The 27,834-nt window shown below is 42.7% G+C and overlaps 2 protein-coding genes across 2 annotated transcripts in view; one reads left to right on the top strand and one right to left on the bottom strand.

The window, feature by feature from the left end:
• ntm (neurotrimin) overlaps nt 1–27,834 on the top strand; it is a 467,074-nt gene that overhangs the window by 228,557 nt on the left and 210,683 nt on the right. The window lies entirely within an intron of this gene.
• Nucleotides 26,404–27,604, bottom strand: LOC112436158 (uncharacterized). Its single transcript, XM_024805419.2, has 2 exons — nt 26,706–27,604; nt 26,404–26,604 (listed from the first exon to the last, which is right to left on the bottom strand). Exons 1-2 carry the CDS (start codon nt 27,513–27,515, stop codon nt 26,512–26,514), a joined length of 903 nt encoding a protein of 300 aa, XP_024661187.2. The 5' UTR covers nt 27,516–27,604; the 3' UTR covers nt 26,404–26,511.

Genomic DNA, 27,834 nt, shown 5'->3' with positions numbered 1-27,834 from the left:
AAAAGGTATGGCTGTCCACGCGCTTTGTTCCTCTCAGGACTGAGTCCAAGAAGCTCAACCCAAACTTCATTGGTCCTTTTGAGGTTTCGGCGCTGATCAACCCCGTCTCTCTGAAACTCCGGCTGCCCCGCAACATGAGGATTCACAATGTGTTCCACGTCTCCCAAATCAAACCTGTACAGAATAGCCCCCTGTGCCCTCCGTCCAGGCCCCCTCCGCCCGCCCGGCTTGTGGACGGCTTGCCCGCCTATTCCATCACGCGGATTATGGACTCTCGCCGCCGCGGGCGTGGCTTCCAGTACCTTGTGGACTGGGAGGGCTATGGCATTGAGGAGCGATCCTGGGTTCCGCGGGCCGCTGTCCTGGACATGCGTATGCTGCGGGCCTTCCATCTGTCTCATCCTGGTGAGCCTGGTGGGTCGCCGGGGGGCTCCCGTTGAGGGGGGGGTACTGTCATGGTCCCTGTGCCCTGCTGGTCAATCCTCTATTGGGCAATATGTTTGTGGTTTGTTTTCTCTCTCACTCTCTCTCTCTCGCCACGGCGATGCTCACTGCGGGCTCCCGCTGCTGGCCCACACACCTGCTCATCACCACACCGGCCGCTGATCCCAGCTGATTACTGCACTACTTAGATGGCGAGTCTGCACTAGTCTTCGCTGGATCGTTGAACTATCAGCGTCAGTCAAACTTGTGTATCTGCCAACCTGTATCTTGAAAGCCCTTTGTTATTATCCCGCTAACCCGACCTTTTGTGTTTAGATCGTTTTTGAACCGGATTCTGAGAGGAGTGACTGAGGAGGAGTTTTTGTACAGAAAGTGTGGAGCACCTTTTCCCCTAACCCTGTTTCCCACGGACCCTGGCGACCCGGACCCTTTTCCCCCTGCACATTGTACATAGCCACTTGGTGATTGTGTTCACTGTGAATAAACGCACTGTTCTTCGCTTAAAGGGAAACCCTGGCCTGCGCCTGAGTCTCTTTCGGAACATCTAACACCTTATATCTGGAACAAACTCCCAGAAAGCCTCAGATCAGCTGAAACACTCAGTTTATTTAAATCCAGGTTGAAGACTCACCTGTTCTCAGCTGCATTTGAATAAAGCACCAAATCCACACTTTAAGCTTAAATTTCAAAACTTACATTTAACTACTGATTTTATCTACTGTTCTGATTTTATCTGTTTTGATTTTATATACTGTTGTTTGTTTGTTTGTTTGTTTGTTAATTAGTTAGTTAGTTTATTTGCTTGTTTTAATCAATTTTAAATCATGCTTTTTATTTGTTCTTGTTTCTAATGTCTCTGTAAAGCACTTTGAATCACCTTGTTGTTGAATTGTGCTATACAAATAAACTTGCCTTGCCTTGCCTTGCCTTGCCTTACCAATAGTATGTGGTGACAGCAAGAGAAAGAAAAGAGATGACCAAATACAGTGGGGCAAAAAAGTATTTAGTCAGCCACCGATTGTGCAAGTTCCCCCACCTAAAATGATGACAGAGGTCAGTAATTTGCACCAGAGGTACACTTCAACTGTGAGAGACAGAATGTGAAAAAAAAAAATCCATGAATTCACATGGTAGGATTTGTAAAGAATTTATTCGTAAATTAGGGTGGAAAATAAGTTTTTGGTCACCTCAAACAAGGAAAATCTCTGGCTCTCACAGACCTGTAACGTCTTCTGTAAGAAGCTTTTCTGTCCCCCACTCGTTACCTGTATGAATGGCACCTGTTTGAACTCATCATCTGTATAAAAGACACCTGTCCACAGCCTCAAACAGTCAGACTCCAAACTCCGCCATGGCCAAGACCAAAGAGCTTTCGAAGGACACCAGGAAAAGTATTGTAGACCTGCACCAGACTGGGAAGAGTGAATCTACAATAGGCAAGCAGCTTGGTGTGAAAAAATCAACTGTGGGAGCAATCATCAGAAAATGGAAGACATACAAGACCACTGATAATCTCCCTCGATCTGGGGCTCCACGCAAGATCTCATCCCGTGGGGTCAAAATGATCATGAGAACGGTGAGCAAAGATCCCAGAACCACACGGGGGGACCTGGTGAATGACCTGCAGAGAGCTGGGACCAAAGTAACAAAGGTCACCATCAGTATAGAGCTGGGCGATACAACGATAACGATATGTATCGCGATATTAGATTAGATTAGATTAGATTAGATTAGATAGAACTTTATTAATCCCTCGGGTGGGTTCCTCTGGGCAATTCGATTTCCAAAAAAGCACAGCACCGACAGAAGTTACAGAGTTATACACACACACATATATATAAATACAGAGACAATATAAATAAAATATACGAAGGGGATAAATAGAATAAATAGGAATAAAAATAAAAATACAAGTGAATTGCACATTTCAAGTATTGAGTCTATTGCACCGTTGACTATTTACAAAAGTATTGCACAAAAGGTATTGCACAGTGAGGTGAAGAGGCACTACAGCTTAGTTGTTCCCCCCTCCTTTGTCCTCCTGTTTCCCCTCCCTCTCCCCTCCAGAGAGGAGTTAAACAGTCTGATGGCGTGTGGGACAAAGGAGTTTTTAAGTCTGTTAGTTCTTGTCTTTGGGAGAAGCAACCTGTCACTGAACAGACTCTTCTGGTTGTTAATGGCCGTGTGCAGAGGATGCCTGGCATTGTCCATAATGTCCATCAGTTTCTTTAATGTCCTTTTCTCTGCCACTGTCACCAGAGTGTCCAGCTTCATGCCGACCACAGAGCTAGCCCTCCTGATCAGTTTCTCCAGCCTGGATGAGTCCTTCTTTGCTGTGCTGCTCCCCCAGCACACCACAGCATAGAAAAGTACTCCAGCAACCACCGACTGGTAAAACATCCTCAGGAGCTTCCTGCAGATGTTAAAAGACCTCAGCCTCCTGAGGAAGTACAGTCGGCTTTGGGCTTTTTTATACAGGTGCTCTGTGTTGCATGACCAGTCCAGTTTATTGTCCACCCACAGCCCGAGGTACTTGTACTTGTTGACCACCTCCACCTCCTCCCCCTCTATCTGAACCGGCAGTGGACCTGCTCTAGACCTCCCGAAGTCCACAACCAGTTCCTTAGTCTTTGAGGTGTTGAGTTGCAGGTGGTTTGTGTGACTCCATGCGACAAAGTTCCTCACCAGACTTCTGTACTCCTCTTCCTGATCATCCCAGATACACCCCATGATGGCTGTGTCGTCTGCAAACTTCTGAATGTGGCATAATTCAGAGTTGTAGCAGAAGTCAGAGGTGTACAGGGTGAAGAGAAGAGGGGACAGCACAGTTCCCTGTGGTGCTCCTGTGCTGCTGACCACTGTGTCAGACGTGATGTCCTTCAGCCTGACGTACTGTGGTCTGTCGGTGAGGTAGTCGGAGATCCAAGCCACCAGGCGATATAACTTTTACTTGATAGAGAAATTAAGCTATCGCGATAGACCTCGCCGCTCTTGTCCTCTTAAAAAAAAAAAAAAAAGGTCAGCCAATCCAAATCAAGTAGCGCAGAGCCGAACCAATCACAGCCGCAGCGTCACGTCGCGTGACTTGTTACGTACAGCACAAGTGCCAAGCCGCATGTGTGTTTGTTTGGGAAGCAGCCAGCGGGTAATGGAGGAAATGAGTGTGCCGACTAGAAAAATCAACCGAGCGTGACCGAAGAGAAAACAGATGATGGTTCCAATGCCGGAGAGATTGTCGAACGGAAGAGCCATAGAAGTTCCGTAGTGTGAAGGTATTTCGGCTATTTCAAGTCTGACAAAAAACAGAGTAGCGTGCACTGTAAATTATGCCGAAAGCAAGTCTGGAAATACTATAAACTGGTGCATGCGTCACACTGTGCGCCACGTTATTGTTTCGGTGAAATTAATTTCTACAATACTGTTAATTCTACTCTCTGCAGTGTTTAAATGCTTACATATACACACAGTTACTGTCCGTCCACACATACGACTGGGTTCTGCTTCTATGCCCCAGCTTTGTTTACTTTTTCCCACCGAGGCTTCTAGACTTCTGATTGGCCAACATTTCTGCACGGTTAGGAATATAGCGCCACCTGCTGCTTTGGCATGTTCATAGCAGCGTTTTCCTTCATTTCTGCCTTTATGTGTGGACGGGATTATTTTTTAAAACGAAAACGGAAAATCTCCGTTTTCAAAAATACCCGTGTACGTGTGGACGTAGCCTCAGTCTCTGACTGGAAGCGCTAATTCGTCATTCGGCTTTTGTCAGACTAAAGTAACTGTTAAAACTGTTTGAAAAGCTAAGCTATACAACAAGGAGAGATTGAGAATTTCCTTTTAGTTCTCAGTTTATTTGATATTGACAAAAGTTAGTCAGTTTTGTCTGTTCTTCTGTAAAACAAACTAAGATTTATTTTTAGAATTAATATTTTGTTTCTAAGTGGAATTGACAATTTAGTAGTCTGTTTCGTTTGTTCTATTTTGAAACTTAAACGCTTTAGCGGCTGCCTTTTGTGTAGTTTGCAATATTTGCCTTTATTTATCTGAAAAAGTCTCATGTTCCTTAAGTACATCTACCCTGTTGAACTTATTATGGGAAATAAATATTTAAATAAAAACAAGCTGCTGATTATTTCACATTTTACTTGTGAGCAACGGCACATTTAAATCTTACAAATATAGTGATTTGGCTTATATCGTGATAGATATCGTTATCGCCTGAAATGAAAAAAACATATCGTGATATGAAAAAACCTCATATCGCCCAGCTCTACATCAGTAACACACTACAACGGCAGGGAATCAAATCCCGCAGTGCCAGACGTGTTCCACTGCTGAAGCCAGTGCATGTCCAGGCCTGTCTGAAGTTTGCCAGAGAGCACATGGATGATACAGCAGAGGATTGGGAGAATGTCATGTGGTCAGATGAAACCAAAGTAGAACTTTTTGGTATAAACTCAACTCGTCATGTTTGGAGGAAGAAGAATACTGAGTTGCATCCCAAGAACACCATACCTACTGTGAAGCATGGGGGTGGAAACATCATGCTATGGGGCTGTTTTTCTGCCAAGGGGACAGGACGACTGATCCGTGTTAAGGACAGAATGGGGCCATGTATCGCGAGATTTTGAGCCAAAACCTCCTTCCATCAGTGAGAACTTTGAAGATGAAACGAGGCTGGGTCTTCCAACATGACAATGATCCAAAACACAACAAAGGAGTGGCTCCGTAAGAAGCATTTGAAAGTCCTGGAGTGGCCTAGCCAGTCTCCAGACCTCAACCCCATAGAAAATCTGTGACGGGAGTTGAAAGTCCGTGTTGCTCGGCGTTAGCCCCAAAACATCACTGCTCTCGAGAAGATCTGCATGGAGGAATGGGCCAAAATACCAGCTACTGTGTGTGCAAACCTGGTAAAGACCTATAGTAAACGTTTGACCTCTGTTATTGCCAACAAAGGTTATGTTACAAAGTATTGAGTTGTATTTTTGTTATTGACCAAATACTTATTTTCCACCCTGATTTATGAATAAATTCTTTACAAATCCTACCATGTGGATTCATGGATTTTTTTTTTTCACATTCTGTCTCTCACAGTTGAAGTGTACCTCTGGTGCAAATTACTGACCTCTGTCATCATTTTAGGTGGGGGAACTTGCACAATCGGTGGCTGACTAAATACTTTTTTGCCCCACTGTATACCCACAATAAGTAACAGCCCCAGAGGGTACATTTGAACTTTAAAGAATACATAAGTGTAACCATTAGGGGTAGAGGGCTAGGTATCTGTCTTTCTCCAGCTATTATAGCTGCAGAAAAGTATAACGAAGAAAAGGATGCCTAAGAAGTTGACCAAACTGTCCGTACCTGAGGCCTTAGATAGAAGCCAGGAGAATAATCCAGCTGTACAGTCCATAGCAAGCTTTCTTGAACAAGCTCCAGTAAACATCACAGTGGCAGACATGCAAGACACAGTCTCAAGCATGAAGAGTTGGACAGCACCAGGCCCAGACATGATTCACACTTTCTGGTTAAAGAAGCTAATTGCACTCTTTGAGCATCTGGCAGCACAAATGAACAAGCTGCTAGTGGATGAGATACACCTGGAATAGCTAAATAAAGGCTTGACAGTGCTGATCCCATAGGATCCCCAGTAGGAACTGGTCTCATCCAACTAATGGCTAATAATCTGGTTCAGTACCACATGGAAGCTCCTCTCAGGCATCACAGTGGTTTAAGATGAACAGGCACGTGGCTTGGTACACATGCGGGGCCCAGAAATGAGCTGGCAGAAACACAACAGGGGCAAAACACCAGCTCCTGGTAGGCAGTTCCTTGACACTGCGAGACCAGACTGAACAACCTGTGCACTGCCTGGATTGACTACAAGACAGGCTATGACTTAATGTCTCACACATGAATCCTGGAATGTCACTAGGGGTCAACTTCAAGTCAGCTGCACAAGTCACCATCAAGTGTGATATTTCCTTGCCCCCACTGCTGTTCTGCAAGACTGGCTACAGATACTGACTATCGAATGAAGCTATCATTAGCCATCTCGTCTACATGGATGATATCAAACTACAGTGGTGTGAAAACGCATTTGCCCCCTTCCTGATTTCTTATTTTTTGTATTTTTCACACTCAAATGTTTCAGATCATCAAACAGATTTAAATATTTGACAAAGATAACACAAGTAAACATAAAATCTAAATGTAGGGGTACAACTGCCATCAAGTGTTTGCCATCAGATTCAGTTCAAAACTTTATGTAGTCCACTCCAAAGTCTTCATTTTGTTTTTCTAAAGCCATTCAGAGGTGGACTTGCTGGTGTCTTTAGAATCATCGTCCTGCTGCAGAACCATCGAGCCCAGCTGTCACTTCAATTTGTTTCCTTTTCAACAGCCTTTTTCCTGTTTCACAAGTCGCCTTGCAACTACATCAAGAATTAACTGCTCTCATGCAGACATAATTTGAGCAATGGTTTACCAAAATATTCCATTCCAATTTTCCTTCTGTTTAAATGTTGCTCAATCCAAAGAAAAACTCCTTAGCAATACATTGTTGATAAAGTAAATTAAGAACACTTTTTGCCAGAAGAAGGTTTCTCTGCATTTCAGCTGTGTACTGCTTCAGTTCATTACTCTTCAGTCAGATTTTAATAATACACATCATTAACAATTCACTCCAGCTTCTGCAGGGTATGACTTTGATGTTGTCACCGCCTTCGTCGTCTATTACCAATTAGTACATTATATTTGTAGTGGAAGAGTCAATCCAGCATTGCAGCAGTCCTTTCATGCAAGCAATACAGCAGCATCCACACAAGGCAAGGATTGCTATTGTAACACCTATGGTTGCTAGGAGAGATCAGTGCATCCAATTTCCCAAACCATTTCTGCATCCAATCTCCGAATGGATCTTCAATTCCAGAATTTTCATCTTATTCTTCAGGGAGCAAAGTTATACATTCTAATGCCCTCGTAATGCCCTCAATAGGGCTTTATTATTTGGAATGAATGCAGTGAACATCTTGCACGCTCCTTACTGCTAAATGCACATTTGGCCCCAGTTGATTAGCAATGCTTTAATTGCATCCCTTGGATAATTCACACATCTCTATTGATTGTAATAAAGATAGTTAATCCAATCTAGATTTGTTTATTGTTACCCACCAAAACAAGATGGCCTCAAAGCCTGCGGCAGTCTGATTTCTGGCTTTAAATTCATCAGGGACTCAATGGGGACTCCGATCACATCAACAGTCTACTATCAAATGTTATTGCTGTATTCCCTCTGCATTTCCAATAAAGCACACCTTGAGTTCCCTTTCACCAACTTGGTGAAGCGTAGATTCGAATCTAATATTTCATGTACTAATATTATTTTTATTTTTTTATTTTAATATAGCAGAACTTCAAGTGAGCTCTGATTTTTCATTGTGACTTAACTTGAAAACAGCTGAATTAATATTAACTATTTCCCCAATTTGATTCTGTACTTGATCCTGCGGCCCTTCCATCCCTACAGTTTGCCTGCCTAGTCACTCTCTACCTCACTCTCTTTCCCTGTCCTCTCTATCCTGCCTTGGTTTTGATCTACATTTTCCGACCCAATGTCCTGGTCTACTCTTAGAGAGTGGAATTCAGAGCTCCTTGTCCTTTTTTCTTGCCTGCTTCTTGAGTGTCACTCAAGTATGCTACCGCTTCTTCTCAGATATATCTTCATTTTGTGACTGTTTAAAAAAAAAAAAATAAATAAAAAATCCTATTTATTGTCAGTTTTTTTACCAATTGCTCACATTTGCTTATATCTAATTTCCTATCAAATCTTTGTCGCAGAGCCATCTTGTCTACTTTTATTCTCACTCACTCTACAAGCTCACTTGTCAGTCGCCTTCAAGTGTAGTAATAAAGTGTTTAGAAAATTGTGCTCCCATTTTATCCAAAAAGTATGCTTCTCTCCCTCCTTGACAGTCACTTTATACCGGAGTAGCTGGGCCAGATATGCCCAATATAGGCATAGTGTCGAATGTAACAAGTTCTCTGATTGGTTAGAGAGACACAGGCTGTCTGTCTGGATTTTCTACACTGCTGTGGCAATAGTTTTGCAATACTAAGAAGTATGTGTGTTGTACCACATTCAACCTTGGCATTTAGACTTTCCCCCACATGGCTATATTAAGAATATGAAGGGATGCTGCAGTGAAATCTAAGCGTGTGTGCCTGTGGACAGCCTGACCACCTGTTGAAGGTAATGTGTTACTTGGCTAATGCTAGCATCACTGCATGTAGATCCCCACTCTTTCATGATCATCTATGAAAATATTATGTCCCAGCAGTACTAGATAGTTACCATTTTTAGTATGCTAATATGAGCTTCACAAATAAAGTTCAAAGCAGCTCCAAATTTAAGAACCACCACTGAGCCCTGTTACATTTGGACACCATGTTAGAGCAATGACTCCAACCTACAGCCTTTAAATTAATGAATTTAAAGGTAATTCAAATTCAAATTCAAATTCAAATTTTATTTGTCACACACACACAACCATACACAGTATGACATGGGGGTGAAATGCTTGTAGCTGTACAATGCCCGACCATTAAATGACAGAAGAAAAGTTTTACAATATTTACAATTTACTACAAAAATTTACAAATTAACTTAGGAATTTACAGTAAAGAATGTGCAAATAGCAGAAGAGATTATAAAGATAAGGATTATAAATTATAGGAATTATAGAATTATAGGAAATGTGTGGTGGTGCATGTGGTGACGTGTGTGAGAGTCCAGTCTTATAGTGACGTGTTTGGGAGAGTCCAGTCCTACACCTGGTTCAGGCCCCGAATAGCCTGGGGGAAGAAGCTCCTCTTCATTCTCTCTGTTTTGGCCTTAAGGGAGCGGAAGCGCTTCCCAGACCTCAACAGTGAGAAGAGTCCATTGTTGGGATGGGAGAGGTCCATCATAATCTTCCTAGCTTTGGACTTGCACCGCTTGGTGTAGATGGACAGCAGGTCAGGGAGCTCTGATTGAATGATGCGTTCTGCCGAGCGCACCACCCTTTGCAGATCTCGTCTGTCCTGCTTGGTGCTGTTCCCAAACCAGGTGCAGATGTTTGACGTCAGGACGCTCTCGATGGTGCAGGAGTAGAAGTTCTTGAGCACCTTCAGTGGCAGATGGAAGTCTCTAAGTCTTCTGAGGAAGAAGAGACGCTGACGGGCTTTCTTAACCAGGGTGTTGATGTGACAGGACCATGACAGGTCCTGAGTGATGTGGACACCCAGGTATCGGAAACTGTCCACTCTCTCCACTGGCGTGCCACTGATGATGAGGGGTTTGTAATTCCTCGCCTGCTTTGTAGTGAAGTCCACGATCAGCTCCTTAGTCTTGCTGATGTTTAGGAGGAGGTTATTCTCCTGGCACCAGGTCTCCAGGTTCCTAATCTCCTCCAGGTAGGCCGTCTCGATGTTGTCGGAGATCAGGCCCACAACAGCAGTGTCGTCAGCAAACTTGACAATGGAGGTGGTGTCGGATGTGGCAACACAGTCATAAGTGTACAGTGAGTACAGCAGGGGGCTTAAAACACAGCCCTGAGGCACTCCAGTGCTGAGTGAGATGGAGGGGGAGACTTGTTTTCCTACCCTCACTGATTGGGGTCTGTCTGTGAGGAAGTTGAGGATCCACTGACACAGTGATGAGCTGAGTCCTAGATCCGTCAACTTGGTGAAAAGCTTAGAGGGAATTATTGTGTTGAATGCTGAACTGTAGTCCACGAACAGCATCCTAACATAATTCCCTCTGCCAGTGTCCAGGTGACTCAGGGATGTGTGGAGCAGGTGAGATATGGCATCGTCTGTGGAACGATTAGTCCGGTAAGCAAACTGAAGTGAGTCGATGGTGGGAGGAAGTGAGGAAGTGATGTGATCTCTCATCAGTCTTTCAAAACACTTCATCACAATTGAAGTCAGTGCTGAAGTCCTTAATTACCTGAAGTCAGGTAATTAATAAAATGCTGTCTGTAAATACATCAGTACAGATATTACCATTTAAGGTTGAGCCTAAAGAACTGAAACAGAGTTATTGCAATGGTAGCTGTCACTTCAGTCATTCCTTATATTACTGCCCTCTGCCAAGACAAAGAATAGAGATGACACTATTGATTTAAGTTAATTTGTTTAAATGGCACAAGCACACACATTTCCAGTCCCTTCAAAATCTGAGCTAAGAATTAAATTAAGAATTAAATATAAACAATGAATCAATTTAAAGCAGAAACTGCACACCAGTCATCAGAAGTGTGGTAAAATAACATGAGTATTGTATAGTTTTGTAGGGTCTAGCATATATAGCCACATTTTATATGGGCTGGGTTTGAGGGTTGAAATCATAAGCCATATAACCCAGTTATTTTTACTTACCTGTAGTTTGTCAGTAAATGAATGTGTCGCTGATAAAAGAGTGATGGATTTCATTGCAATTGTTTTTAATAAACTGTTTCTTCTTTTTGTAGAAGTCATTAGCATCTGTGGAGGAATGTATTTATGTATTTGAATACCTGCTATCACTGAACTGAACTCTGTCTCCCCACTGCCAATTTGGTGTATTCCCGATCGAAAGTTTAAGACCAGTTGAAAAATGGCAAAAAATCATATTTTACATGGTTGGATTTTAACAAGGTTAAGTGGTCTTAAAATTTTGATCGGGACTCTAAATGGTTGTTTGCATTTCTTAAAGGAGCGACACTGTAATTCAGTTTCACGCAAATGACAATAAACACATTCAAATTCAAATATCTACTGGACAGTCTCTAGGGCACCTTTGCACAGCCTGCAACTTGGGTCCTATCAACTGTATTTGGCTTGAAGCTCTATGAGCCTGGTGCTTATCACCCTAAAAAATCTTAGAAATATGGTACCAAATCAGATGCTTACTCTGGATGGCATTACTTTGGCCTCCAGTAAGGAATTTTGTGAGGAATTTTGTAGTCATTTCTGACCAGGATATGTCAATCAATGCACATATTAAACAAACATGTAGAACTGCTTTCTTCCATTTGCACAGAATCTCTAAAATTAGAAACATCCTGTCTCAGAGTGACGCTGGAAAACTAGTTCATGTATTTATTACTTCTATGCTATACTACTGCAATTCATTAATATCAGGATGCCCTAAAAAAAGCTTTTAGATGATCCAAAATGCTGCAGCAAGAGTACTGACAGGGACTAGAAAGAGAGAGCATATTTGTCTTTTATTGGCTATTCTTCATTTACTCCCTGTCAAATGCACAACCAAATCTTTCTTATCCCTTTCACCATCATGAATAATCAGGCTCAGACCTCATAGTACCATATGACCCCAATAGTGGATTTTGCTGTTATTTGCTGAATCTATGCTGAGCCCACTGCAACCTTTGCATTAATCCTCTCAGATTGTAGAGTGAAGAAGCAGTAGTGAATAGAAACCAACAATAGAAACACTCTCAAAGGCTGTTGTGAAAACTGGTCATTCTCCGTCTTCTTCTTTGCTTGTTTTGATGTTTAAGCATACTAGCATTACTCACAGTTTGAGCCAGTCAGTCAGTCATGGATACTCCTGATCTCATCTTGTTATGCGTATAAGCACATCTCTCCACAGAATCAATTTCTTATACTTACACTAAAGAGCTGTCAAAGGACACTGGGGATAAGATTATAGACCTGTACAATGCTGGAATGGTTTGTAAGATCATCAGCAAGAAACTTGGTGAGATAGGTGAAAACTGTTGGTAAGATTATTCAGAAATGATCATTAATCATTGCCACTCAGGAGCTCCAGTGGTATTCTCGAAACAACCAAGGCATAGAAATCTCCTAGTCAGATGCCCAAGCCACCTCATCTGAACTGCTCCCAAATACCTGAGCTCCTTAAATCAATAGTTTGATTTCATTTTGAATAGTTTTAGAGCAGAGACACAATCCAAAGCAAAAACAGTCCACCCCGGGGTGTGGCTAGAAAATCTGTCCACAAAAGTTATGAACTGAATCAATGACAAAAGGGGAGCCTTGGTGGAGTCTAGCTGCCACCAGGAACCAGTCTGACAGTAGCTTGCAGTAGCTGGCTGTAGCTGGCAATACACATCAAGTTGTCATTTGTGCTGTACAGGGGCTGGATGACTTATTACAGTGCACCGTTTATCCGATACTTCTAAAGCACCCCCACAGGATCCCAGATGCAGAGGAGCAGGGAATGAACCCAGATGTCTGTTAGAGATAAATCCAAAATACCAACACCAAGCTGGGGATATACAAGTATACCCACCCATGCTGGCTGCCTCTTATCCATGACAGAGTGTCACGGTTTGGCGGGGCAAGCCGTGTGGAGTTGGAGACAGGACCCAAAAGGCGGCAGCTCTGGTGCAGGTGAGTATTTATTTACAGGAGTGGGTACAAACAGCGATGGTGGGTGAACATGAAACCGGAAACCTAAACTGGGTAAACTAACAACACAAACCAGAAACGAAGATGCAGGGAGATCCGAGGAAATACATATGGAGAGATGCAGGGAGACCGAGGGGAAACAACACAGACGAACCAGCAACTACTATGACAGAAGACACAACTTAAATACACTCAGAGAACACAGGGAGATTACACACCGGTGGGGAACACAGCTGGGAGTGATTAACATGACGAGACTAGTGAGGCAACTGAAAACACTCACATAAGACGCAGACCTTCACAATAAAACAGGAACTTACACATGAAAGGACACAAACTAAGAAACGCGGACTAGATACAGGAACACACGGGCAGAACAGAATAAACACTAAACAGAGGAAGAACAGAACCAAAAATCACAAGAAGAGAAAACACAAAACGCTGGGTCAAAAGGACCCAGGATCATGACACAGAGTTGTGTAGAGTCTAGCCCCTCTCCAGAGTTCCAGAGCCCAAGATATGTTTTTTAGCCAAGTGCCAGCCTCATGTACCAGCTCAGGCTCCAATTCGACCATTAGACATCCATCCATCCATCCATTTTCATCCGCTTTGTCCGGGGCCGGGTTGCGGGGGCAGCAGCCTAAGCAAAGAGGCCCAGACCTCCCTCTCCCCAGCCACCTCCTCCAGCTTATCCGGGGGAATACCAAGGCGTTCCCAGGCCAGCCGAGAGATATAATCTCTCCAGCGTGTCCTGGGTCTGCCCCGGGGCCTCCTCCCGGTGGGACATGCCTGGAACACCTCACCCAGGAGGCGCCCAGGGGGCATCCTTGTCAGATGCCCGAACCACCTCAGCTGGCTCCTTTCGATGTGGAGCAGCAGCTGCTCCACTCTGAGCCCCTCCCGGATGGCCGAACTTCTCACCCTATCTCTAAGGGAGAGGCCAGCCACCCTTCGGAGGAAGCTCATTTCTGCCGCTTGTATCCGCGATCTCGTTCTTTCGGTCACTACCCACAGCTCGTGGCCATAGGTGAGGGTAGGGACGTAGATCGACCGGTAAATTGAGAGCTTCGCTTTTACACTCAGCTCCCTCTTCACCACGACGGACCGGTGCAGCGTCCGCATTACTGCAGCTGCAGCCCCAATCCGTCTGTCGATCTCCGGCTCCCTTCTCCCATCACTCGCGAACAAGACCCCGAGATACTTGAACTCCTCCACTTGGGGCAGGAACTCATCCCCGACCCGGAGTGGGCACTCCACCCTTTTCCGGCTGAGAACCATGGCCTCAGATTTGGAGGTGCTGATCCTCATTCCCGCTGCTTCACACTCGGCTGCGAACCGCTCCAGTGCGAGCTGGAGGCCCTCACCCGATGAAGCCAACAGAACCACATCATCTGCAAAAATCAGAGATGAGATTCTGAGGCCACCAAAGCGAAAGCCCTCCGCCACTTGGCTGCGCCTAGAAATCCTGTCCATAAAAATTATGAACAGAACCAGAGACAAAGGGCAGCCCTGGCGGAGCCCATCACCCACCGGGAACGAGTCCGACTTATTGCCGGCAATGCGAACCAAGCTCTTGCAACGGTTGTATAGGGATCGAATGGCCCGTAGCAATGGGCCAGACACCCCATATTCCCGCAACACCTCCCACAGGACACCCCGAGGGACACGGTCGAATGCCTTCTCCAAGTCCACAAAACACATGTAGACTGGTTGGGCAAACTCCCATGCACCCTCAAGTATCCTGGAGAGGATAAAGAGCTGGTCCAGTGTTCCGCGACCAGGACGAAAACCGCATTGTTCCTCCTGTATCCGAGGTTCGACTAACGGACGAACTCTCCTTTCCAGCACCCTGGCATAGACTTTCCCAGGGAGGCTGAGGAGTGTGATCCCCCTGTAGTTGGAACACACCCTCCGGTCCCCTTTCTTGAAGATGGGGACCACCACCCCGGTCTGCCAGTCCACAGGTACTGCCCCTGATCTCCACGCAACATTGCAGAGGCGTGTCAACCAGGACAGCCCTACAACGTCCAGAGCCTTCAGGAACTCGGGGCGGACCTCATCAACACCAGGGGCTCTGCCACCAAGGAGTTGTTTAACTGCCTCAGTGACCTCGCCCCCGGAAATTGGCGGGTCATTCCCCTCATCCCCAGACTCTGCTTCCTCCTCGGAAGACGTGTCAGTGGGATTAAGGAGGTCCTCGAAGTATTCCTTCCACCGCCTGACAATTTTCTCAGTCGACGTCAGCAGCGCTCCGCCAGCACTATACACAGTGCAGGTAGAGCACCGCTTTCCCCTCCTGAGACGTCTGACGGTTTGCCAGAATCTCTTCGAGGCAGCCTGAAAGTCTTTTTCCATGGCCTCTCCGAACTCCTTCCACACCCGAGTTTTTGCTTCAGCCACTGCCCGAGCCGCATTCCGCTTGGCCTGTCGATACCTGTCGGCTGCCTCCGGAGTCCCACAGGCTAACCAAGCCCGATAGGACTCCTTCTTCAGCCTGGTGGCTCCCTTCACCTCTGGTGTCCACCATTTGGTTCGGGGATAATAATAATAATAATAATGGATACTTTATTGATCCCCATGGGGAAATTACTTGTTTTTCTCTGCATTTGACCCATTCACTCTGTGAAGCAGTGGGCAGCCCACTAAGCAGGCGCCCGGGGAGCAGTGTGTAGGGACGGTACCTTGCTCAGGGGTACCTCAGGGTAGCCGTTAAGTGGATTCGAACCGCCGACCTTCCGATCATGGGGCGACCACTTTACCTACTGAGCTATCCCTGCCCCACCACGTGGATTACCACCACGGCAGGCACCAACCACCTTGCGGCCGCAGCTCAATGCAGCAGCTTCGGCAATGGAGACGCTGAACATGGTCCATTCGGACTCAATGTCCCCAGTCTCCCTCGGAATGCTGTTGAAGCTCTGCCGGAGGTGTGCGTTGAAGATCTCGCGGACTGGGGCCTCTGCTAGACGTTCCCAGCACACCCTCACTACGCGTTTAGGTGCACCAGGTCTGTCCAGCGTCTTCCCCCACCACCTGATCCAACTCACCACCAGGTGGTGATCAGTTGACAGCTCAGCCCCTCTCTTTACCCGAGTGTCCAGAACATATGGTCGCAGGTCTGCTGATACGATTACAAAATCGATCATCGACCTACGGCCTAGAGCATCCTGGTGCCACGTGCACTTATGGACACTCTTATGTTCGAACAGGGTGTTCGTTATGGCCAAACTGTGATTAGCACAGAAGTCCAATAACAGAGCACCGCTCAGGTTCAGATCAGGGAGGCCGTTCCTCCCAATCACGCCCCTCCAGGTCTCGCTGTCATTACCCACGTGAGCATTGAAGTCTCCCAGCAGGACAACAGAGTCTCCAGGTGGAGCACCCTCCAGCACCCCCCCCCGGGACTCTAAGAAGGCTGGGTACTCTGAACTGCCACTCGGCGCATAAGCGCAGATGACAGTCAGGACCCGTTCCCCGACCCTAAGGCGCAGGGAACAAACCCTCTCGTCCACCGGGAAAAACCCCAACGTACCGGCAGCAAGCCGAGGGGATATTAGGATACCCACCCCAGCCCGCCGCCTCTCACCAGGGGCAACTCCAGACTGAGACAGAGTCCAGCCCCTCTCCAGGAGACTGGTTCCAGAGCCCAAGCCATGTGTAGAGGTGAGCCCGACTATATCTAGCCGGTACCTCTCAACCTCACGCACTAACTCAGGCTCCTTCCCCACCAGAAAGGTGACATTCCATGTCCCTATTGCCAGTCTTGGCAGCCGGGGGTCAGTCCGCCAGGGTCTCCGCTCCTGGCCACCACCCGGCACACAATGCACCCGACCCCTATGGCGCCTCCTGCGGGTGGTGGGCCTGCGGGAGGATGGGCCCATGTCTCCTCTTCGGGCTGTGCCCGGCCGGGCCCCATGGACTAAGGCCCGGCCACCAGATGCTTGCCCTTTTCATAAGGGTCTTATGAATCGCTCTTTGTCTGGTCCCTCACCCAGGGCCAATTTGCCATGGGAGACCCTACCAGGGAGGCAAAAGCCCCCAGACAACATATCCCCTGGGATCCCTGTGACACACAAACCCCTCCACCACGATAAGGTAGCGATTCAAGGAGGGGCGACCATTAGACATATTTAATGAATTACATATGAAAAATGTTTAGGATATAAATATGATATATTTTAGGCCCTAGTATATTTATATTATTGTTAATGAAATGAAACTAATCTCAAAAGCTAGATTCAACACAGACAATGAAAAATTTGAACTTTCTCCAGTAAGACAAATTATATAAAGATTTTTGCCTCCATCTCTGTCAAACAATGCAATCCAAAATCTCTCTCTTGTACTGTCTCAACAGTTAGGCAACAGGAGCTTTGCTTCATAGTTTAGACTGTCATATTTGATCTTAGTGTCCTTCATAGGATGCTGAGTCAGGATACGGCTCCTGGCTTAAAGCTCATGTTGAATACATATATTTCCACTGCCGATATTGACCATGCCACAGCTGTTGAAGCCTTTTTATTCAGCTATATTTTAACATGTTAAGGAGCATTTATTGCTGCGGTTTAAAGCAGCTACTGCTGCCTTAGTAAGTAACTGGCTGCAGACAGCAGACATTTGAAAAAAAAACACCTCTGAATTTATAAACTTATAAAACAAAAATTTTATTTTTTATAAAGAAAACTGTGCAAAAAATATTTGAGCAGATAGATGTGTGGTGTTGTCTGCAGGTCCAGGGTAGTAGACTGGAGTGATGGACCTAGCATGCAGCAGCTACAACAATGGTGTGTGTGATATAGTTATAAGACCCTTTATATTTACACAAAATAATAGCAACAAGCCAAACCATTTTCAAGATTCAAGATTTAAATTTTTATCAATTTTCAATAATTTTATCAAGCAGTCCCATACGGAAAAGAAATAGTAAAAACTTATATGTGATTACTCATGAAAGTGGCCACTTTCATGAGTAAATCATATAAGGCTTACATGATTTACTCATGAAAGTGGCCACTTTCGCATTACTTTCATACATTGTTTAAGTAAGTATCAGAAATATACAAGTTTCATTATATAATTTTTCAAGGGATCTTATATCTGTTTTCACACTTATATGCTTTTCATACAAGTTTCACACAAGACAGATACAAAGTTTATAAGATTTATATATATCTTTTCCATATGGGGTAGTTCAGATCAGACAAGTGAGCTCCTTACCAAAGACAGCTTGTTACATCCTCATCTTCTGTCCAATCAACAGACTGCCTGTTCAGAGAATTTGTAATATTATCTGGTCGAACTATTACATTTACAGTGGAGCCTGATAATACATTGAGTTGAGGTCTGCAACCAGATGTGCATGGTTGTGTTTCGCTGAGTGGCCATCTGGCAGCAACATAAGGATGTTTTATAGTTGGTCATATTTTGGAAAATTAATCTTACTAAACTGACTGAAACTACTTTTATTTTTTCTTAGGAACAATACATGCTCATTGTTATGATGATTTTTTTAACCATAAAAGCTATGTAATACTGTACAACAGATTGATGGGACAGCAATGCAGTGGACTCAGGACTAGCCTTAAAATCTTCTGATTTTAAACATTTCTTCAGCAGTAAAGTAATCCAGTGACTTTGTTACACAGCAAGCAATACGTGTTGATAATTGATGTGGCAAACTTACAATTTGTAGACAAATATACTTTAAAACAGCACTTATGTTGCTGCCATGGCATAACTCAACTTAACACAGTAACCAGAAAACTTTGAATAAATCTTTGAATAAATCCCCAACAGTGTCACCAGCAAAGCACCCCCATACTATCACACCTTCTCCTCCATGCTTCACGGTGGGAAGCATGCATGTAGAGACCATCAGTTCACCTATTGTGCGTCACACAAAGACACAGCGGGAGGAACCAAAGATCTGAAATTTCGACTCATCCGACCAAAAAACTGATTTCCACTGGTCTAATGTCCATTCTTTGTATTTCTTGGCCCAAACTCTACTTGTTCCTTTCCATTAGTAGTGGTTTCTCAGCAGCTATTTAACCATGAAGGCCCAAACCCCAATAAGAAGGCAAGAAATTCCACAAACCCCTCCTGACAAGGCACACCTGAGAAGCATTTCAAGTGACTACATCATGAAGCTCATTGAGAGAAGGCCAAGGGTTTGCAGCACTGTCAACAAAGCAATGGGTGTCTACTTTCATAAATCTAAAATAAAAGACATATTTAGTTATTGAATTATTTAACTTTTTTTCTTTGCTACATAATTTCATTAATCTTATTTCATACATTTTTTGTCTTCAGTATGTATCTACAAAGTAGAAAGTAGTAAAATAAGGAAAAAACGTTAAATGAGAAGGTGTGTCCAAACTTTTGACTGGTAGTGTAACTACCAGTATTGGGAATAACGGCGTTACAAGTAACGGCGTTACTAACGGCATTACTTTTTTCAGTAACGAGTAATCTAACTAATCACTATTCCTATCGTTGCAACACCGTTACCGTTACTAACAACAAAATACGGTGCGGTCGCGTTACTATTTTTCAACAAACAGACGGTTGAAGCTTACCGCATCTTATATCAGTTGCACGGAAGTAGCTGTAAGTAATCTGGGCACAACAGCTTTAAGCAGCTGCGCGTGCTCCCGCAGACGGCAATCACGATCACTTTTTGGCACAACACCTGGAGCTAATGGGGCAAAACAATCGCATGAGTGCTGCTGTTTGACTGAGGAAGAATAAAGTAGTCGTGGTAAGCCAATCACATAACCACTTCAAGATTGCAAAGCAACAAGGTGATATATACCAGTTTTTAAATTGTGTTGATAGGCCACGTAAAACCAGTCATGATAAACAATATATATATGCGTGTTTTTTCCTCAATAGTTTCGTCACGTTTATTGTCTAAGGACAGCGCTAGCAAGCACTCTCTTCTTATGACCAAAAAATGTAAAAAAGAATAAAACAACAAGCAGCCCGTTCGTATTGGTGGAAAACTGTACCATGTCGACCAATCAAAAAATGATATGGCAACATGAAATTTGGTTGTTTAGGAAGAGGTTTTAGGAGTGATGGCGAGAGAGAGAGAGAGAGAGAGAGAGAGAGAGAAAGAGAGAAAGACAATTAAAAAATGTTTGTGGTTGTTACAGTTAAAAATATAACTTTTTCCACTTGGATTTTATGTTTTTTGTCTGATTTTAGATCAACTGTGTTAATACAGTATGTCAAAATGAAAACATAACTGTAAATTCAGACATTTGAGGTTGTGCTGAATAGAATGATACTAAACAAGGCAAATTACATAGTTTTTAGAGGTCGAATGTAGAGGTAAAATCAAAAGTAGTCAAAAAATGGCCAATTATAACCTGGACCCCAGACGGTTAAACGTTTTTGTTAAAGTAACGCAATAGTTACTTTTCAAGTAATTAATTACTTTTAGAATATTGTAACTCAGTTACTAACTCAGTTACTTTTTTGAAGAAGTAACTAGTAACTATAATTAATTACTTTTTCAAAGTAACTTGCCGAACACTGGTAACTACAAGTTTGTTAACCATGTCTCGGGTTCTGAAGATTGTCTAAACATTCCTTAGCATGAGTAAATGACATCCTCACTTACACCTTTTCCATTTTTACACTGCATTGTTTTAAACAAACAAAAGCACTTTGGAGACCTCACACTGTAAAATCTAATTAGTTCCCAGAACTCAAAAAAATTGAGGAAACTCATTGCCGCAAAAAAATTGAGTAAAGCTTAGCTAAAAATGACTAAATTAGGACAACTTATTTATTTTGAGTACTCTGTATGATAGGTTTGTAGCTTGAACCTATTCGCTGGAACGTTGAAGACAATATAATTACACAGCAAGCAAGACACGAAGTAGGCAAAGTTCTTCATGTTTCTCGTGCACGGGAGAGAACCAGACAAACGCCGTTCCTTCGCTTGACCCCAGTTGCTCTCGTCTGCTCCCCCGTAACACTGCTCTTTTATTGAGGTTACATGAATATGCATAGGTTCATTAACATATGACGTCTACATACACACAAAGAGTACCTTGCCTTTGTGTGTGTGTGTGTGTGTGTGGGGTCAGAGTGTGACCCCATAAATAACTTCCCTAAACCTGCTGGTCTGGAAATCCAACAGTTCATCAAACCAAAAGGCACTTAGACTAAGACAGATATAGCTACGTTAATCCTACCATAAAACAATAAGACAAGGTACGACCTCTCCCATGCTCCCAGAGTGCTCTCTAATGCACACAAAGTTTGCAGACTATCAAGGATCAAACCTCTACCAATCTAAAACTAATTATAAAACTCTAAGCATATATAAGTGGATATTTCTAAGCATAAATGACAATCAACAATACAAAACCTACCACTGTACAAGCTCATTAGTTCCTAGAACTCAAAAAAATTAAGGAAACTCATTGCCTCAAAAAAACTAAGTAAAGCTTACTTAAGATGACTGTTAGGACAACCTATACAGTGCAAGTCTGCAGTATTAAGAATAACTTGATATATCTGACTGTACAATACTAATTGTTTACTTACAGACAAACATTTCAAGTTCAACTAAATAAAAAAAATTTGTGGTAACCTGAATATGATTAAAAATAATTAACAACACTTTTTTTAATGATGTTAAAATCAGCCCAACTTTTATTTTCAAATACAACAAAGTATAACAGCCAACATACTGGACACTGTTCTGCTGAACAACAAACAATTATATTGCCATCACTGTTATAATCTTACAATGAAACAAAGTCTCAGATGTAATTATTCTGAAAATAGGTTTAGGCCTACCACAATTTTGTTTTGTACTTACATTACTTATATAATCAAAATAAAATATTTGTTGTTCTGTCACAATTGCAGTCTCTAATTTAAACAACACATTCGTTTTTCATTCCAACACAGGAGCTGGAATGTTGTATTATTTTAAGGATGGCTTGTTTCCAGTCCAGGCATTACTGCCTGAATGACTATCATGGATCGAGGTGATCCAAATGTAGGTGCAGAAGAAAGTCTTTAACTTCCCTTCAGTACAGTGGCAGTGGATGTGGGTTGGAGATGCAATGACCTTGAACCTGCAGGCGATCACTGACCACACCATCTGTGACGGAGGACTCATCTCTTCTGTTGTCCTGCAAGCAAACAATCATATTTTTTGGAACATGAACTTAATTGCTTTCTTAAAACATTTTTTCTGCATTTGGTATAAAACAGACTCCAATTTACACAATATCAGGCGCCCTCCCCACCGGAGAGGTGACATTCAATGTCCCAATTGTCAGTCTGGATAGCTGTGACCACCACCCAACATACAATAATGTCATGAAAGCATCATTTTAAAAAGGGCTATGCAAACATGGCCAATAACTTTCATTCTAATGATGTGCAAAATGATTTGGGCACAAAACAAATTTTGTTGTTAGAAAACTTGCAGACTTCACTATATACAGTGTAGACCCTCTAAACTAAGTTTGGGGGATGTGATCTTTCAAGAAATGCAGACCGAACTGTTGTTGTTTGTTTACTTACACAGCATGTCTTGTAGAATTAACTGGAGTCACCAGCAACAGCATAGTGCAGTCATATCTCAAGTCTAATAACAGAAGACAGGAAAAGATCAGTAAAGAAACAACTTCCCCAAACCAAAGCACAAATAAAACAATAAGTAAAACAGGCTGATCTAATGTATGATTAAAGTTCAGCCTGATTAATATAAATGTCACTGATAGTTGCTAATATATTGGAAAACCAAAATACTTACCACTGAGTTGATGTCTTTCTGTCCAACAACAGGAGTGCTGGTCCCGAGCCTCAAAGACAGTAAGAAGCAAGCAAAGGGAGAAAAAGCAGAACATTTTTCAGAACCCGATTTGATCCTTAATGGCTGTGCAATCATTGTAGCATAGAGTTTGCTTATGTTGTTAAATAAGGGCTAGATTTGACATTAATAGATGTTCAAAAGCTGCCACAAAGCATGAAAAAAATAAACGTCTCTGAAAACTTTGGTGCATTTTTGCAAATATGTGATGTCTTGATAAATCGAGCAGATACTTGAACTTTACACAGCTGCATTCTCGCCTGAAAATATCTTAAAAGTTTATTTTGTGACCCAGAAAAAGTAATACGTTTTTTAGCCGCGCTCCTCCGCCATTGCCGCGCTTACAAGTAGGCACAGGCTCCAACAACCGTGGCCGACAAATGCGATCCTCCTTTTCCCCAGACTACCCTTTCTTGGTCACAAAATAACCTTTTACGATATTTTCAGCCGAGAATGTAGCTGTGTAATGCTCAAATATCTACTTAATTTATCAAAATATCACTTATTTGCAAAAGTGCTTCCACGTTTTCGGAGAGCTCCGTTATCCACCAGCGTGATAGCTGACCGGGAGGTCAAGGCTTGATAAGAGTCGGTGAGCACAGCTAACTCCTGGCATATTGTTTTCAAACCCCCCCCTGTGGTCTTTTGCTACTCAGGTTAAACATGATATATATAATTAGTTAGTTAGTTAGTTAGTTAGTTATGGCTATGGATTGAAAATACCCCCCACACCACACCACACCCCACCCCTAACGGCTGCACCTCCCGAAGAATTTTGTCTGGGCTCTTATCTCACTTTTTTTTTTCAAATAATCAACAGAAAATTTCACAGACATAGTTTTATGTAAGGTTTTTAAGGCTGTGGTGTTAATTTTTAAGTAACATGAGCCCAGCGGCAGCAGCAACGCTAGGCTAACACTAACTAGCTAGCAAGATTATAAACCTGGTGCTAAACGAAGAGAAGCCACAAAATCAGTTTGAATAAGAGTAAACATTTACTCACCAAGTCACACTGTTAGACTTTTCATCGCCACTTTACGGTAACATACTGGCGTCACTGTTGCCAGCGTCGTACCGTGACGCCGTGTTACGGTAGCTTACTGTTCTGCAGGATGATACCGTTTTTTGCTGGTGTGGTATAATACTCTTGGACAAATTATGGTAACGCACCGTAGCCTTTTTTACAGTATCTCACTGGCGACAGCGACGCCAGTGAGATACCGTTATGTCGTTATGTCGTAAATTACGCCAACAAAGCAACATCATACTGTGATTAAAAAATTGGTATACTACCGTTTATTCACGGTATGTCACTGTAAGCCCGCTGCAAGGTAATAAACTGCAATATATTAACCAGTAACTTACCGTTATCACGCATAATCAGTACCAAAAATATTCATCTCTGCTAGAGGATACTGTGTCCCAACAGGCAGTCATTTACTGTTTAACAGGTCGTAATTTACCGTAATTTCAGTTAACAGTAACATACTGTAAGAGACTGGAGGGTTCCAAAAAAATTGGATAGATAGATACACACACACAAAATATAATTCATGTGCATTACACCACTTTATTTATTATCACTGATTTTTCCCTGCTGAAATACACATTTCCAAAATCAAAAACTGAAAAGAACTGAAAACATTTTCATTGAGGAAGCACTTGTTTTTACTAAACCATCCATTATTTTCTCAGATGGTTGTACAAACAATAACGATATTATGTCATATCCATATCATGGCAGACAACATATGCTCAAGTGTTGGGTTTTCTTAGTTATATTTTGTAGGGTCTTAAACCTACAGTGTGAAGTGCCTTGGCATTCATTTTGTTGGCACCATACAAATAAACTGAATTGTAATGAATATAATATCAAGCCCCACACTTCTGCCTTTATATACACTTTGTCCAAAATACTGGCTCACACCACCAAATCAATGCACAAAGCCAGGTCCACAAGGACATGGATGAGCGTGTGTGGTGTGAAGGAACTTGACTGACCTGCACTGAACCCTGATCTTGCTTTGTGGACTGAGTTCATTGATTTGTAGGGTGAGCCAATACATGTGACAATTAGAGTGTAAGTAGCTGAAGTAATTTTTAACAAACGGGTAAAAGAAGGAAAAAAAATCAAAACTGTTGCACTCAAAAAACCTATTGGACAGAGACAGCGTCTTGCAAGATGGCAAGAGAGCTTGTCTTCATTGTTGCTCGTCTTGTGTAAATGTCCAGAACACATGGGCCATGGATCATCTGTGGAGACATGGGTAACAACACATTGGTCACCTAAATTATACAAGAAATTCACTAAAAATGGCAAAAACAGTTACCTAATTTGAAGTTCTCCACTCAAATTCAGTAAGCTGCTGGAGGAAAGTTGTGGCATGAGGGTTAATGTGAACAACCTTTCGCTTCACAGTGGTCCCAGTCTTTCTGCTTGTCCCAAACTTGGAGGTACATTTTGTTCCCTCTTCAGGGTTTATCCTTACAAAAAACCTTGCACACGCCGACTCCTGGTATTCCAGGTTCAATACATAGAATGAACCAAACAAGACTGATATTGCATCAGCAAAGATGTTCTCTTTGTCCAGCTCAACAATTACACGCCCCTCTGCACTCACCATCTAGCAGGTGGCGGTCATTGAACTTTGTCCTTAAATGTATAGGGGCAACATGTTGTCATTATGCAACATAAAATAATTTCAATACTTCACTTCTTCACACTGTCTAGATAGTGTTGAAATCTCCCAATTCTTTTAATCTTTGGGCTGAAGGAAGGACAATACTCGGTGTATAAGTGCTCAATCAGCAATCATTTATTTCCATACAATTCAACACTTATGAGCATTAGAACCATCATGATGGGGAGACCTGCCTGCAGAGGGTCACAGCGAGTCTCAAAATGGTGACGGGTTACACAGCCTCTTATAGCTCCTAGCGGCCCCCACCTAGTCGTAAAAGCCTAAACATTCACATTCTTTCTCTCTTACGGCGCCTAAGTTATGACCTCGGCTCCTTGTTTCTCTGCTCTCTGTAAGGTGGGGGTATGGAATGTGGTCTATCTCCCCTGTCTTAGACACAGAGTCTCCTGAACAATCTTTCTTTTTATGATTCAACAGTAAAGCATGTCAAGAAAACAGTGTAACACATTCACAGCAGATCAAGGATACAGAGTGATGCACACTTATCTAATGAACTACAAAAATGATTATGTTCTTTTAACCGAAAAGTATAATGAGGGCTAAACTACATACACAGCACACCATCTAAACTAAAGGATAATATATGTCCTACAGCTGTTATCATAATTCAACTACTTTGATTACATATATAAGGTAACATATGATAACAGAATAATATCACAATAGTCATAAAGCAAATAGCTACGTACTGTTAATTATTAATGGCCTTATGTACATAAGTCCGTTTTAACATATTATAATTGTACATAATTGGGAATTATTCTGCACATTAAACACACCTAACAAACAGTCAGCCCAGTTAAATTACCAGAGATGAATCAACTGTATGGTTATTTTGGAGTTCATAGTTTGTGCTGCTGTTAAACTTTACAGTATTGACTTCAGTATTTCTGCTGTTGGTGTAGCTAGACTACTACGTTGATCAGTAATATGTAATGTGAAATTTGAAATTGTTACTTGGCTGGATTCACTGAGACACTTGTCCAACAACCTTGGTTTATAGAGGAAATTACAGAAATTTGAGCTAACAAAACAGAGACTGGATACCTGTGTCCACGAAAAGCTCCTGTGCCAAACAGAAATTCTAATATGGTCTAATCAGCTCTATTTCATAAATGACTTCTTACCAAGCATAATCAGCCTTGGGGTGATGGGCAGGTTGCTCTCTGCTTCAAGGGACATCCTGGTAGATGTTTCCTGCCAGAAAAAGGACCAAGATATTTTATGTAACAAATAAAAAAATATAACAGGACAGCAAGCAACAGCATTAAACATAGAGCTGTATGAAAAAAGCTTACATCTGCTAAGACAAAGAGGGAGTCTTCATCTTCCTTGTAATACTTCATCATGAGAAGTATGGCTGCTGTGCCAACCTTGTTGTTGGCCAAAACTCCCTCACTTTCTATCTGCTGGATGAGTGTCCTTATACCAAGGTTCCATTTGAGCTTCTGGGTGGAGAAATAGTTAACAATCCTTCTGCCTTTGGTTATGAGGGCCTGACCTAAGCGCTCACAGATATCGATGCCTGTGAGTTTGTAAAAGTGGTTCGAAAAACCTTTCCGAGTAAACAAGAATGACCACTGCTCCTGAATTTCAGCTACTGAAAGTGAGGGACAACTGTTGATAAGCTGCTGCTGAGAAATATATGTGAGGCACATGAAGTCATCCACATCAGGTCTCTCCACAGCTCCAGGTCCTTCTGAATTAAAAATTGTTAACAAGATGCGTTTCTTTTCCTCTAAAGAAGCTGGCGTTTCCCCCTCAGGAAGTTCAACTGGCTGCCAATTTATACAGCCATAGCTATCCACAAGGCATCTAACTTTTTTATGTGAGGTTGCATTACTGTTGGAACTGCAGTCTTCCTCATTCCTGGTTCTCTTTGTTTGACGAAGTCTATGTGTTGTATTATCTCGATTAACATGTTCAACTCTAGATTTGATGCTTCTTAGTAGTGAATAATGTCCACAACCCAGTCTTTCTCCCTTTTCAGTAAAATCTGCAAATGTTTGAGGGTATCTGTCTACAATGATCTTAGCAACCTCTTCACAAGATGCACGTTTAATGTTTCTGCAGTTAACTTGCATGGCCTCCACAACAATTCTAATCATACTTCTTTCCTCTGGATGACCTCTGTCTCCTCTTGTGATTGCATGCGACAGTTGGAGTGGAAATCATTCCCAAGCTCCAGAGTAATGGTGTCATTCAAATTCTTTGGTCTGCCATCTAAAAAAAAGAGAGATGGTGTTAGAGTCAGTGTCTACTTTTGTTACAGCTGCAAAGATCCTGAAATTCCTCTATGATGCTCTGTACAGGGAGTGCAGAATTATTAGGCAAGTTGTATTTTTGAGGAATAATGTTATTATTGAACAACAACCATGTTCTCAATGAACCCAAAAAACTCATTAATATCAAAGCTGAATGTTTTTG

This window comes from Maylandia zebra, linkage group LG10, assembly GCF_041146795.1.
Source record: "Maylandia zebra isolate NMK-2024a linkage group LG10, Mzebra_GT3a, whole genome shotgun sequence".
NCBI classification, from domain to species: Eukaryota; Metazoa; Chordata; class Actinopteri; order Cichliformes; family Cichlidae; genus Maylandia; species Maylandia zebra.
This window is presented reverse-complemented; position numbering and strand designations above follow the sequence as displayed.